The sequence below is a fragment of the Petromyzon marinus genome, chromosome 32 (genome assembly GCF_048934315.1).
Source record: "Petromyzon marinus isolate PM22_M1 ecotype Great Lakes invasive population chromosome 32, UKy_Petmar_22M1.pri1.0, whole genome shotgun sequence".
In the NCBI taxonomy this organism is placed as follows: Eukaryota; Metazoa; Chordata; class Hyperoartia; order Petromyzontiformes; family Petromyzontidae; genus Petromyzon; species Petromyzon marinus.
In genome coordinates this window covers 11,317,797-11,332,395 of record NC_133698.1, presented here as the reverse complement: position 1 = coordinate 11,332,395, position 14,599 = coordinate 11,317,797, and the positions used below count along the sequence as shown (strand labels likewise).

Below are 14,599 nucleotides of genomic sequence, written 5' to 3'. Positions count from 1 at the left end.
GCGGCCGAACTTGACACCCAGTGGCTGGCACAGAATCCCGCGCATGCGCAGGCATCGCTCGCACCGATGCCTGGGGGGGTTGCGGGGGGCCCAGCCAGTTTTAATCGATCTTGTGAATCGCTGCCGGCAGGGATCGGGCTGGCCCTGGCCGCTGCCGTCAAGGGCTACCGCTGCATCATCGTCATGCCGGAGAAGATGAGCGCCGAGAAGGTGGGTGCAACGCCACGAGGTGGGGTCCCCGCGTGCCGTGGGTCCGATAGACGCGCAAGCAGTCGCGCGTCGCGTTTACGAATTCACTTTTTTTTTTTTAAATCTCGCGCTCGCGATGCACCGGACCGCAACGTCCCGTTTCGCGGTATTTGCCATCGCGCCCACGAGGCTGAGAATCCACTCGGATCCTTCATCCCCGTGGCATCACAATCGGGGGCACGACTTTCTCGTTTTGTTGCGAAGGATCCTGGAGCAAGGTTAATAAAAAAAAAAATCCGAAGCTGATTTGATTTTTTTTTTCTTACCCACGGCTGGTTTATTATTTGGCTCGGCCACTTGCACACACTTCCGCCGAGGTGGCTTCAGCAGTAGAGCGAGATTGCGAGTTCGCATCATGGATGTTGGGGGATGACCCAGCCTATCATCCTTCTGGGGTCGATAAAATAAATACCATCTTTGTGGTGAAGTCACCAGTGGCTGTCTTGTGGCTAGACTCACCCCTGCCATAGGAATGTGGAATTTCCATCACTGGCTCGGGGAGGTACGTGGAAGAGGGAGCACTGCCTCTGGTTATTTGAGCAGAAAACCACTTTGATTTAACTTTTTGACATTGCATCGCTACATGGCTTGCTCTTTAAATAATCTCATCAACCCTTTTTTTTGTTTCTAATGATTATCTCACACCGCATGGGGTCTGCTTCTTCGATTTCCGTTCTCGACCCAATTCCGGTGGCGAAATATCTGAAGCAGGGTGCTGTGCATCCCCTAGGGCGACTCGGCCTTTTAATTGAGCATCTGGTGCGGTGTGTAAATGCCCGCACTTGGGGATACGAAGGGGGCGTGTGGCGCTGGCCACCCCACACCCACCTCGTGCGCCGGCCTTCAAAGGTGCTCGCCAACGGCACCTGTGCCACAGTCTGGTGGCGATAAGTTGACTACCTCGCCTGGTTTGAAGGATGTTGTGGATTGGGTCCCGACCCTTGACACCTGTGTATTTGGAGTTTGCGTGTACCTCTCTCTCCCCGTGGTCGTGTGGATTGTTCTCCGGGTCCTCCGGTTTTTCCCTCCCACGTTTAGCATCAACATCTACGCGTTATGGAGTGTTTGGCTGCTTTAAATTTCCACGTGATTAGCCACTTCGTTGAGCTATCATTTGTGGCCAGGTCACTTCTGAAACAGAGGTCTTTAGCTCGCTGGGCCTTACCTGGTAAAACACAAAAAAATTGTTCATAGTCTTAGTTTGCTAAATGGCTACACCAAGTGTGGGGGGGGGGGGGGGTGTACCCCCTTTGTCGTTGTGCGTAGGTGGACGTACTGCGTGCACTGGGAGCGGAGATCGTCCGCACACCAACAAGCGCGAGCTTCGACTCCCCCGAGTCTCACGTGGGTGTCGCCTGGAGACTCAAGCACGAGATCCCCAACGCCCACATCCTGGACCAGGTGAGACGCTCGCCACCTCCTCGCCACCTCCTCGCCACCTCCTCGCCACCTCCTCGCCACCCCCTGCCACCTGCGTCTCGACCCTGACCACCTCCCCCCTCCCACGCCTCAATGCGACGAGTGTCCGTGGCATCGTTGCGCGGCCACGCTTGGCTGTAACATCATGGTCTTTGTTCTCCTCGTTCACAAAGCTGAGGGATCTCGTGGCGCCGCCGGGCAGTCCGAGGACACGAATCCTACTAGACGGAGAACTGTTTTGTTCCGTTTGTCTTGCGCGTTCCTTCAATAGGCGCCCGCGAACAGCGCTGCTGCGGCTCTTAACGGAGCGGACTGTGTTTGGCCCCGTGCGTGCGTGCGTGTGCATGCGTGTCTGTGTGTGCGCGTGTGTGCGTGCGTTTCTTCAGTATCGCAACCCCGGGAACCCCCTCGCGCACTACGACATCACTGCCGAGGAGATCTTGGAGCAGTGCGATGGTGAGTGGTCGCGTGGTTGCCTGGAGATGCCAGTTCACAAAGTGAGCCAATTGCTTCTTCACGTGTGTTTTCTGCCTTCGCTTCAAAAGTATAAGTTTTTCTTTTCGTAAGATCTATCTTTCGGGATGTTGCTGTACACCATAGCCTTGGCAAGAGCGTATTATATCTCCCTGCCTGAAGAATAATGATGTGCTTTTTCCACTCCTGCCATACAGTCTCAATGTAGCATAGGGAGCTATATGCGATGGTGGCGAGATGTTAACTACCTCGCCTGGTATACAGGAGGTCGTGGGTTTAATCTCGACCCGATGCCTGCTGTGTATTTGGAGTATGCATGTTCTCCCCGTGGTCGCGTGGATTTTGCTCCAGATCTCCGGTTTTTCCCTCCATTTTAGAAACGCGCTTTAGACTATTTTGGCTGCTGTTATAAATGTCCACGCGATAAGCCACTTTGTTGTTGCTATCATTTGTGATAGCCAGGTCGCTTCTGAAAAAAGAGCTACATTTTCTTGGTGGGACCTTACCTGGTAAAATAAAAAAAATAGTTGTATAGTTTTATTGTCGCTGGATTGTTCGTAAAGCATTGCTGTGGTCTGGCGGGCACAGACCGCGATGATGGTTGACGGTAATGAATTTGATCAACGATGAGGTGTTCATGTCGACTCAGGCCGTGTGGATATGCTGATTGCTGGCGCTGGTACTGGCGGCACCATTTCTGGCCTTGCGCGGAAATTCAAGGAGAAGTGCCCAAACTGCAAGGTGACGATGACGATGTTGAAATAAGTTCGGATGAGTGATTATGAATGATTAGGAAGATCGACGTGTTTACAGCAAAGCCTCTGCTTAACGTGGGGGTTTCATTCCAGAAAATTGCTGTGTAAAGCGAATTTGCGTTTTAAGATGGAGTAATTTTCCCGTCAGTCTATAATTTTTCCATTGTGTTCATATGACAGTAGATCGTTTTTTTTACGTGCTACTTTTATATGGCGTTTCTACAAATATTTAACGTGCGACGGTCATTTATTTAAATATATATGACCGTCACGCGAGAGAGATGTGGCGAGTGGAAAAGATGAGCGAGGTGAAGACGTGACGCAGTGGTCGCGGCCGGGGGTGTGATGGTTTGGAGGGTCCGGTGCTGATGAATGGGTGGGGGTGGGGGGGGGGCATCCCTGCCACAGATCGTGGGCGTGGACCCAGAGGGCTCGATCCTGGCCCTGCCCGACGAGCTGAACAGGACGGAGAAGACTGCGTACGAGGTGGAGGGCATCGGTTACGACTTCGTGCCCACGGTCCTCGACAGAACGGTAATGCCGCCCTCCCGCCGTCGTCCTCGCCGTCACCGTTGCTGCCCTTGCCACCAATTTGTGCGGCTACCACCGCTGTAATCATTACCACCGCCGCCACGACTAGCAGCAACCGCCGATCGCCATCGCCACCCACGCCACCGTCGTGATTTAAATGTCCTCGCCACCAATTACCACCGCCAACACGAGCAGCCACCGCCAAGCACCGCAGTTGTCGTCACCAGCCACACTCGTGACGTTGTTCCTGATCCCCCCCCCCGCCCGCCCCGCTGTGATCGCGATCTTTCCTCGTCGCGCCGCTCTCCCCGTCGCCGCTGCGTGCGGGGAAGGTGGTGGACGTGTGGTACAAGAGCACGGACGAGACCTCCTTCCTCATGGCGAGACGCCTCATCCGCGAGGAGGGCCTGCTATGTGGTGAGACCACCACCGCCACCATCACCGACACCTCTATCATAGTTGACGTCACCCACCGCCTTGATGGCGTTGTCACCATCGCCACCGTAACCACCGCTTTGATGGCATCGCTGATGCCATCATCACGACCACCATCGCAGGCATCGCACGACAACAATGCACCACAACCAGTGACACGGCCACGAAGATGGTGACTGGTGATTATAATGATGACTACAGAAATATGAATGATCATGGTGATACTGATGATGATGATGATGACAATACAAATGGTATTGCTGATGACAATGCCGACGATATTCTTAGCTCTTTCGGTAAAGTCACGTTGAAGGGAAACAATAAAATAATAAAATATATATATAAAATAATAAAAATTCTCACGACGTTTCGACCATAACACAAACGGTCATCATCAGGTGTGATGATCACCGTTTTTTTTCACACCTGATGATGACCGTTTGTGTTATGGTCGAAACGTCGTGAGAATTTTTATTGTTTTATATATATTTTATTATTTTATTGCTTCCCTTCAACGTGACTTTACCGAAAGAGCTAAGAATATGAATTACTGCAGTCACGAAAGCTTTAAATCAAAATGACGACGATGTTATATAATTACATAATTATGAGAACTACTTGGCCTGTGGCCACATCTGTGGCACAAGAACTATGCTGCCTGCTGTAAGTATTTAATTATTCTTTGACATGACCTTGGCTTTGACATGACCTTGAATCAGCAAGGGAAATTTAACCTCTGTAGGCCCTGCCACCATCTGTATGTCCCACCCTCTTTTAGTGGTGGGCTTTGACTGTGTGGGTGGAGAGGCTTCAGTGACGACCAGAATCCCTCTTAGAATGGCGATTCTGATGATGGTAGCGATGGTGGCACAAGTGACGGTGAGACTTTATTATCACTACTACTTCTGGTCATCCAGAGCAAGACGACTACGATGACCGTGATTTATGACGATTGCTATGGTGGTGGCGATTTACGATGACGGCCGTGATCGCGACGGCAATGGCCGTGATCGCGACGGCCGTGATCGCGACGGCCGTGATCGCGACGGCCGTGATCACGACGGCGACGGCCGTGATCGCGACGGCCGTGATCGCGACGGCCGTGACCGCGACGGCCGTGACCGCGACGGCCGTGACCGCGACGGCCGTGACCGCGACGGCCGTGATCGCGACGGTGTGTTGTGGGGTGATGGTGGCAGGCGGGAGTTCGGGCTCGGCGATGGTGGCGGCGGTGGAAGCTGCCAAGTCGCTGCGCGAAGGTCAGCGCTGCGTTGTCCTCCTGCCAGACTCGATCCGCAACTACATGTGAGTCCACGCGGAGACGTGCAGGGGAACTCCGTACAACCCCCCCCCCCCCCCCACTCCGTGTGCCCGTGCGCAGGCTTTATGGCAATTGCCAAGCCGTGAAATGCAATGTGCTTCACGAAACCATTTCGTTTGAGAGAGAGTCCCTCTTTTGATGCGAGATCGTGAACCGCGACACTACCGCTTCCCAACACCGTTCCCTACGAGGAACCTACGCGCACATTAAATAATGTGTTCGAAGACGCCATGGCTGGAAAGCGATTTTATTTTTGAACCTTAACTTGTTTGCAATCTTCTGGATCGAACGTCACTCGGGCACGCACGCTGCCAACGCTCGACGCGACTTTTGAGTCTTTTTTTTTTTAGTCTGAGCGCACTTCAAGCTCCGTGTGTTTGTTTGCGCCAAAGGACCAAGTTTCTCAGCGACCATTGGATGGCGCAGAAGGGATTCCTCCCCGAGGAGGACTACCTGCCGAACAAGCCCTGGTGAGGGAACCTGCACCCACCCTCCGCTCTACTCTCACGCGTCCTGTGATTGTTCGTCAAGTTGTTGAGCCAGCTGGCCAGGATTTGGGCAAAAAAACCTAGCCCACCTTTTCACCCAGTCTATCTGTGTAATCTCTAGGAGTCTCTAATGTATTTATGTAATGTCGAACTTCTTTCATCACCGTGGTAATTGGGGATGCGGGGGCGGGGGAGGACAACAAGAGGCTGATCACAAAAGCAGTTCTAACGAAATTACTTGTCAATCTAGATTATTTAAAAGGCCGTATAGCTCCAGTGGCTTCCTAATATCACGTGGATAAATAAAAAAATAAACTTAGACAAATTGGGGGAAGAGGGGGGTGGGTGAGGTGGCGTTATTTCCCGATTTGCTGAACTGACATTCGTAGCTAATTGGGTCCTACGGATGGGACCTCCTTGTTGTAGTTTTATCGAGTCCTTTTTGTTTTGTCACCACGCGCATGTTGTGATTGTCTTATCGCTGGGGCTCGTTGCCCCACCTCCCCCCCCACCCCCCTCCCGCCACACGCAGGTGGTGGGACATGAAGGTTCAGGATTTGTGTCTCTCCGCGCCGCTCACCGTCCTGCCGACGGTCAGCTGCCAGGAGACGATGGCGCTCTTGCGCGAGAAGGGATACGACCAGGTGCCTGTGGTGAACAGCGCAGGGTAATAATAATAATGATACAAATTTCATTTTATAGAGCGTCATTTCGTGCAATTGCATCCCGCACACGCTGCGCATCAATTATCCAGTTGCGTACAAAAAAATACACGGATGAAACCCCCACTACTTGGCAAATAAAAACAAAAATGTACGCAAAAATAGCGAGGTGGGGAAAACAAGGCACGAAACAGAAAAAATAATCGCAGGGAAAATAAATTTAAAATAAATAAATCCGTTCGGTCTCCATACCCCAGACCACAGGGTGAGCTCCACTCTCCTCTGGCGGGGGGGCCCCAGTTTATCCATAAGCGAGCGGCAAGTGCAGTCGTTTATCGTGGGCTAGGATGAAGGTGGGGGAAACGTTACAGCCGCATGGTGAGGCCTTCCAACTTGGAAGTGGCCCGCAAGCGATTGTATTCATCAACACAGCTGCAAGCATCCTAGCTGCTGCAGTAAACGGTTACGAGAGCGAAGGGCATATTTAGTGCCCTTGCAACACTGTGATTTGAATGCGATCAGTCGGCCGCGAAACTTGAGCCCCGATTAATTTTTCCCCATTTTTTATATTGTATGGTAACGCGTGGATGGGCTCATCGGAGGACTTTGAATTTTCATCGCAGCATTCCCAATCTTTAAGTCCCCCCTCCTCCTGTCATTACGCCACCCGGCTGAGTTGCCAGCAGATGGCAGCACGGCATCATTTAAACGAAGTTTCCCTACTTACAAGTGAAAGTCGCCTGGTTAGGGTTGCTATTAACGCGAGGGTTCACCAGGTGGCGGCAGTGACATGCAGGGTGTTGTGTCGCGACCAAATCGGTGCTTTTGTGCGCTTCTAACGGTTGCGTTTTCACCGTTAAAACCCATTTTAATCAAATTAAACAATGGTCTTCACTCTAACCTGCTTCTGTTCCTCAATTTAAAACAACCCCCATCTCTTCTCCCTTTCCCATCCTACTGCTGCTCCCTAACCCCCGGCCTCCCCCAGCTGTGATCAGGCCTATCCCAACCCCAATCGCCCCCCCAGCCACTATCACTACCCCAACCTACCCCAACCCTCACTGCTACTCCCTGCCGGTCATGGGGTTTTTGTTTTATACCATACTTCACCACCCTGCTGGTCGGTGTGGGTTAGTTACGTGCGGCCCAGGATCTAAATTCGGATCTCACTCGGCACTGCTGATTGCTGGTCACCCCTGCCACTCCACACCCCCACGCACACAAACACACACGTAGTTGCGCCACATGCACCGACCGTACCTGTTTCCCAAGCCAGTAGATGTGGTGTGGCCGTGCCAAGCGGCGTGGTGATGCCACCATGCGGGGGAGCGCTGGTTTAGACGGGCGATGTGTGTCCGCGCGTGTCTCTCTCTCTCTCAGGCTGGTGCTGGGCATGGTGACTCTTGGTAACATGCTGTCCTGCACGCTCGCTGGCAAGGTCAAACCTTCCGACCCCGTCTCCAAGATCCTCTACAAGCAATTCAAGCAGGTGTGTGTGTGTGTGTGCCCTCCTCCCGTCAGCCCGGCCGAGACGCTCCGTTAATATTTTAACGTTGTACTCGGGTTGTAAATGTTGTGGCTTGGCTCTCCAACACACACCGGTGTTGCTGTACTAGTAACGAATTGGCACGTTCTGTTTATGTGGCAAACCTTACCTATTGGCTGTGTTGGGTGGTGGTGGGTTTGACAACACATCTTTATGCGATCTGACCCAAAAAACCTCTAATGGATGACATTTTAACGCGAGTTTCTGGTAGTTTGTGTGGTTTTGTTTTACCGTAAGAATACAATTGCTTCTCGGTATGTTTGAAGTCTAAATGATGGGTTAAAAATAAGTTCGGTAAATAATGAATTATTGTTATTATATGGATTGAGATCTTAGACTGAAATATGTACATATTCCAAATTATTTGTACAAGATTAAAATTAAAATAAATTAGGTCAATTAGTTTTTCAATGCACACACCTGTATTTGCACTCAAAAGTAGAAACGTTATTTTGACCCCAAAATTAATCAAATTTGACGTGCTGAATAAAAGTGGGTGGTTTCCTTTTCATATGTTTACCTTTTTGTAAACCATCCACTTTCATTGAGCACATCAAATTTGATCAGTTCTGGGGTCAAAATAATTTATTTTCTTTTGAATGCAAATAACTCTACCTAATTTATTTTAATGTTAATCTTGTGAAAATTATTTGTTATATATAGATATTCATTATAAAATCTCATCCAGAAAATAACAATTTTGTGAGAATTTTATTGTTTTATATTTTTATTATTTTATTGTTTCCTTTCTACGTGACTTTACCGAAAGAACCAAGAATATAAAAATAACAATAGTTAACTGTCTGGATAATTATAATAAATTTGAAATGGTTAAATAAAAAATGTAAGTAAAAAAAAGAAGAGACCCAGAATTGGCAGGACCCGAACCGGTTATTTTAAATTAATTCTTTAATCGTCACGCGAGATGATGAAGAGTCTGCAAAATTTCATCTCGTTAGGCTTTGTAAATCTGACGCCAGATATTAGGCGTCAAAGATTTTAAAGAAGTTAAACGGACAACAGGGAAAAGTTAAATAAAAGTACGGTAATAATAAAAAGGAAGGAAATTCGTGCACACGCGTGGGTCATGTGACACCTCCCAACACGTGAACCCAGTGACCCATTGACACGGACTGTGGCGACACATGCTTTCCTCTGCTTTGGTTCTTTCGGTAAAGTCACCACCACGTAGAATGAGAATAAAATAATAAAATAAAACAATAAAATTCTTACGACGTTTTGGCCACAACACAAGTGGCCTTCTTCAGGTGAAAGGAACAACCTGTCGGGACGACAGAGCTACAATGTAGCAACCTGTCGGGACGACAGCTCTGTCGTCCCGACAGGTTGCTACATTGTAGCTCTGTCGTCCCGACAGGTTGCTACATTGTAGCTCTGTCGTCCCGACAGGTTGCTACATTGTAGCTCTGTCGTCCCGACAGGTTGCTACATTGTAGCTCTGTCGTCCCGACAGCTCTGTCGTCCCGACAGGTTGCTACATTGTAGCTCTGTCGTCCCGACAGCTCTGTCGTCCCGACAGGTTGCTACATTGTAGCTCTGTCGTCCCGACAGGTTGCTACATTGTAGCTCTGTCGTCCCGACAGGTTGCTACATTGTAGCTCTGTCGTCCCGACAGGTTGCTACATTGTAGCTCTGTCGTCCCGACAGCTCTCTCGTCCCGACAGGTTGCTAAATTGTAGCTTTGTCGTCCCGACAGCTCTGTCGTCCTGACAGGTTGCTACATTGTAGCTCTGTCGTCCCGACAGGTTGCTACATTGTAGCTCTGTCGTCCCGACAGGTTGCTACATTGTAGCTCTGTCGTCCCGACAGCTCTGTCGTCCCGACAGGTTGCTACATTGTAGCTCTGTCGTCCCAACAGCTCTCTCGTCCCGACAGGTTGCTAAATTGTAGCTCTGTCGTCCCGACAGCTCTGTCGTCCTGACAGGTTGCTACATTGTAGCTCTGTCGTCCCGACAGCTCTGTCGTCCTGACAGGTTGCTACATTGTAGCTCTGTCGTCCCGACAGCTCTGTCGTCCCGCCAGGTTGCTACATTGTAGCTCTGTCGTCCCGACAGGTTGTTCCTTTCACCCGAAGAAGGCCACTTGTGTTGTGGCCGAAACGTCGTGAGAATTTTATTGTTTTATTGTATTACTTTATTCTCATTCTACGTGGTGACTTTACCGAAAGAACCAAAGAAGATGAATCCTTGCAGTCACGAAAGCTTTAAGTCGAAATTTACGTGCTTTCCTCCTGCGGCCATTCACAGATCACTCTGAAGGACAACCTGGGCAAGCTGTCGCGCATCCTGGAGACGGATCACTTTGCGCTGGTGGTCCACGACCAGATTCAGTGTAAGACTTTTGGTACATGTATACGCTTTTGTAATGCCTTTATTCTACATTCACACAGGAAGACACAAATAGCCTTCACAGGCTCTGGGGGGGCGGGGGAGGGGCGGGAGGGAAGCGCACCTAATGAAGGCCGGCACGGCACACGAATGGGTCTGTGGCTAAAACCACGCCTAGCCGCCTTTGTCTTCCCAGTGCTGATGTTTTGACGCCGTACCAGGCAGAGTTGACCGAGGAGGTGGGGGGACGCCCCGCACCCGATTCAAATATTTACCACCGCTATTGATCATGAGCGGGAATCTTATTCGGGGTTACATTGTTCATTGCTCGGTACGCCAACCACTACACTGGAGCAGAAGTGCGCTGCGTTGTGAATTCGGAGACCCGAGTTGAATTCCCGACCCATGGCTAACATCGGTGGCGAGCGATATCTGAATCTGTCCTCACCCCACCACCACCCAATCTCCCGTCACAGACCTCCATTGACCAGCATGGTGAAGTATGGTCAGACAACTCTCGTTACTCCTCCAACCATGCAATTAGATGAGGGAGACAATGGGTCTCCTCCGTGTATTTGTCTCTTTAACATAAAAACTACGAAATAGTTATATTGCGCAACCCATCGGCCCAACAGCATCCTGGGAGTGAATCGTTTTACCAGTGTTGATTCAGCCCAAGCAAACTGTGGACTGGTTTTGACATAAAATGTGCCATCAGCAGAGTTGGGCTTGCTTGCATCAATGATGGTGAACTGCCAGATTTTATAGGATCAGGTCCCCCATCTCGTTTTTGAGATATGGGGTTCTCGTTAGTGATGCAGTGTTTTGGAGGCCTTCATACAGCTGTAAAATGTATTCAAGTTATCAATACATTTCTGAGCATGTGAATTGATGCGAGATGATGAATTTCTGCATCGTAGTGAATCGGCCAACGCTGGGATATTCAAATGTGTCATGGTTGTCTCCACTCAAATGCGCTCGCCTCTTGTACGAACGTACGTATGTTGAACTCCTTTCGCACCGAACGTAGCCAACCGTGTTAATCGGAAGTGGTGGGGGAATGGCAACAAACTAAACGCAAAGCAGTTCTGAAGAATTGAGTTTGTCAATCTAGATGATTGTAAAAGTGCATAGCTCCAGTGGCTTCCGAACAACTTTAACTTTTTAAACCCGCGGCGGAAATGCTTCTCATTCCACCATGACGGCGGTGTTGGTGCCTCGCCCTCTGTCGCAGATCGTGGCCAGGGCCACTCGCAGAAGCAGAACATGGTGTTCGGGATCGTGACGGCCATCGACCTGCTCAACTACGTGACGACGCGCGAGAAGGAGACCCAGGTCATCGGAGTCTGAGCCGCGACAGGGCCCCCAGGCCACGGCTCGCTCGCCCGCCCGCCGTGCGACGTGCGCTGTGCCTGTGTGTCGCTGCCGTCTGTGTGTTTTCTGGTGGTATTATTGCCGCTGCGTCCATGTGTGTCCCTGTGCATCCGTGTGAATCTGTGTTGTGTCCGGTAGTGTTATGCTGTGTGTGTTCTGTCTGGAGGCATTATTGCCAGTGTTTGTGTGTGTCTGGTCCCATTATTATGTATGTCTGGTGGAATTTTACTGTGTGTCTGGTGGCAATGTGCTGCGTGTGTCTCCGTCTCATAAAATGGTTCATTGTGTTCGTGCGTGCACATTTGTGAGATGATGAAAGGAGTAGCAGCATCGTGGTTGGTGCACTGCACTCAAGTGGAGTTTTATCTCAACTGATCCTGGGTCCCTCCCCAAAGTCAACTCGGCCCCAAATGAGCGCGCCCTAGTTATGGTGTGCGTGCGTCAGCATCGCCAAGGTGGCCAGGCACGGTACTGCTGGCCACACTGCCTGCTTGTGCGCCGTGCCGGCCTTTTAACAGGCGCTCGCTAACGGCACTTTTACCCACGTGGTTTGTAAGGCTACACGGGGAGGAGGGGGGGTGAATCTGCGCAACGTGTACGTGCGTGTTGCGTTCCTGACGCTTGGTGGTATTGGGAAGTTTGGTCAAGAAACGTTTTTGCCTAAACGCCGTTCGTAGTGTTGTGACGCCTGTCAAGCGGTTCGCGTGCAAGTTGCCAGCGGCGTTGTCACTTCATCAGCGACTCGCACGGCAATGTTTGGCGAGTGGAAACGTCTTGTGGCGATGGCGCCGATGGCTTTCACAGCCCCCCCTCCTCCTGTCCAAGCTTTACACGTTTTTTTTTTAAGTTGTCCCTATTGCTCGGGGCGATTCCACTAACCATGTTGTGCCAGGTATGGTTAAAGCGATTTTTTTTTTTTAGAGAGAGAACGTACATTTACGAAGTTTTAACTTGCCGCTAGTCTAAGACTGCCTCCTCGCATCTCCTCTGTAACTTATGGAGCAACGTGTTCATGGAGTTGCTCGCCATCAAACCACATTTTGATTTATTCAATTGCCAAAGCCTTGTTTTTCGTGCTAATCAATGTCTTCTTGAAACCGGTAGATGATGGATGTCAGGTCAAATTCACTGTTAATAGTACTATGGCAAAAAAATGACTTATTTTTTAAAATAATTATAAGATTTATGAAGTATCCGACTTTTCAGATAGATGGGTGGGAAGAGTCTGCGCTGACATTAGTGGGTGGTACACAACTGCTAAATTTGGCCAGTGGTGGCGGAGTGATTGTGCGTGTCTCGGCAGACACCTGCAACCAACTCGCCCTGCATGCAAATAAACAATCTCACGTCTGCTTGCTTTGGCGAGCAAGCGGTAAGCCCTCCGGATTATGTATTCAAATCGGGTCCTTAATACGATTTTAGATTTTGTTTTTGTTTTAACTGCTCCGATCTCAACGCCAGCAGCGCCGGGCAATCCCGCATTGATATTCGTGCCAGGCCGATCTGCCTGGCACACGAGGGGCTCGTGCGCACGTGTATCAGGCTTGCCTTGGGAGACGGAGATGCATGCGAGCACCGTGCTGACTGCGACGGTCCATCTCTTGTGTTCGCGTGTCGAACTTCCTTTGCGCCGTGCGCGTCTGACCGTGCCGATCGGACGGACGACGAACCAAACGCAAGAAAGCAGCAGCAGTTCGAAGGAAATGGGTTTGCAATCTGGATTTTAAAAGTGCATAGCCTCCGGTGCTAATCTCCCCTGAGACATCGGGGGCTGTAGGGTGGCACCCTGTGGCTGTGGATGTGGAGTCGTGATACTGGGTATTTTTAGGGCATTGATGAAATGTTTACTCTTGAAACGACCGTACATTTACCGTAATGCTTCCTTGTGTTCGAGCTGGACCATCTGTCCATTATGTGTAAGCAAATGGGTTGATGCCTCGAATTGTTTTGTCGTTTTTCAATGCGAGACCGGAATAAGTGAAGTTTTTCCAGTAATTCAGTTTTTTTTTCTGTTCAAGCTAATAACTGCACAGAATAATTGTTTAATTTTATTGTTATTTTCTTTTAGTCTTCCCAGACATCTGTATTGCAATTTTAAATAAAGGATTTGTTGGTGGTAGCGATGACGTTTTTGTGTTGGTGTCCTCATCATTTATCACTTGTCGGCCACGATAAATCTACTGGTAGGATGAAGGCCTCGCCAAACTCTGGGTGTCGGCAACCCAGCGGATATCCAGGACTGATTCCGAAGTTGACCGGCCGTAGCTGGGAATCGAAGCGTGGCTACATCTGTCTGCACCACCTCCAGCTCGTGAAACCAACCATCTTCTTGGGCAGTGGGTCAACCCTCTTGCAGCCTGGCCGACCTAATGACCTCTCGACACGAAACTAAAAACCTAACTTTTAAATTTTACTAGGTAAGGCCCACTGAGCTATATAGTTTGTTTGCATGCCCCCACCACAAGCACTCCGTGTCGTTAACGCGAACTTGATTCCTTGCAAAATGTTTCTATTTGGTGTTTTAACATCTTAACACCTCTTTTATTACCAGAAAGGGGAAAAGCTATTCTTATTTTTTCATACATTTATAGCTTTATTTTTTTTTAAGCGATCCGGCCACATGATAGTTCAACGACGTGGAGGATCAAGTTGAACTTTAGAGCGGCCAAATACACTCAACGGATGTCGATTTATAAATGTGGAGTGGGGGGGGGGGATAAACCAGAAGGCTCTTGAGGGAAAATCCACGCAACCACAGGGAGTGAACATGGAAACTCAATATGCAGGCATCGTCAGGGTTGGGATTGAACGCACGACCTCCTGTATACCAGGCGAGGTGGTTAACATCTAGCCACGCCAGGCAAGTGCCGCCCCCTCCCCGTAACGTAACATTACCTCGCCCGAAACGGGGGGGGGGGGTAGGGGTGTTCTGGTTCTCGCAAGCGTCATCCACACCAGCTGTGGATTCCTTTGCCAGCTCGTCCACCCCTGCGGTGT

General features: G+C 50.0%; 1 protein-coding gene across 3 annotated transcripts in view; it reads left to right on the top strand.

Annotated features, from left to right (window-relative positions):
- The window catches only part of LOC116948170 (cystathionine beta-synthase-like protein), a 29,021-nt gene extending 15,293 nt beyond the window's left edge, over positions 1-13,728 (top strand). For 2 of the 3 annotated variants that reach the window (XM_032964608.2, XM_032964609.1), the window contains exons 5-16: positions 131-210; positions 1,516-1,650; positions 2,055-2,124; positions 2,792-2,883; positions 3,306-3,431; positions 3,761-3,845; positions 5,063-5,168; positions 5,577-5,654; positions 6,205-6,339; positions 7,715-7,823; positions 10,148-10,244; positions 11,463-13,728. In XM_032964608.2, coding sequence (XP_032820499.1) covers positions 131-210; positions 1,516-1,650; positions 2,055-2,124; positions 2,792-2,883; positions 3,306-3,431; positions 3,761-3,845; positions 5,063-5,168; positions 5,577-5,654; positions 6,205-6,339; positions 7,715-7,823; positions 10,148-10,244; positions 11,463-11,578 — 1,229 coding nt within the window. In that variant the 3' untranslated portion in view covers positions 11,579-13,728. The remainder of the gene's footprint in view (positions 1-130; positions 211-1,515; positions 1,651-2,054; positions 2,125-2,791; positions 2,884-3,305; positions 3,432-3,760; positions 3,846-5,062; positions 5,169-5,576; positions 5,655-6,204; positions 6,340-7,714; positions 7,824-10,147; positions 10,245-11,462) is intronic. The other variant, XM_032964611.1, reaches the window with a different exon arrangement.
- Positions 13,729-14,599: the final 871 nt, after the last annotated feature.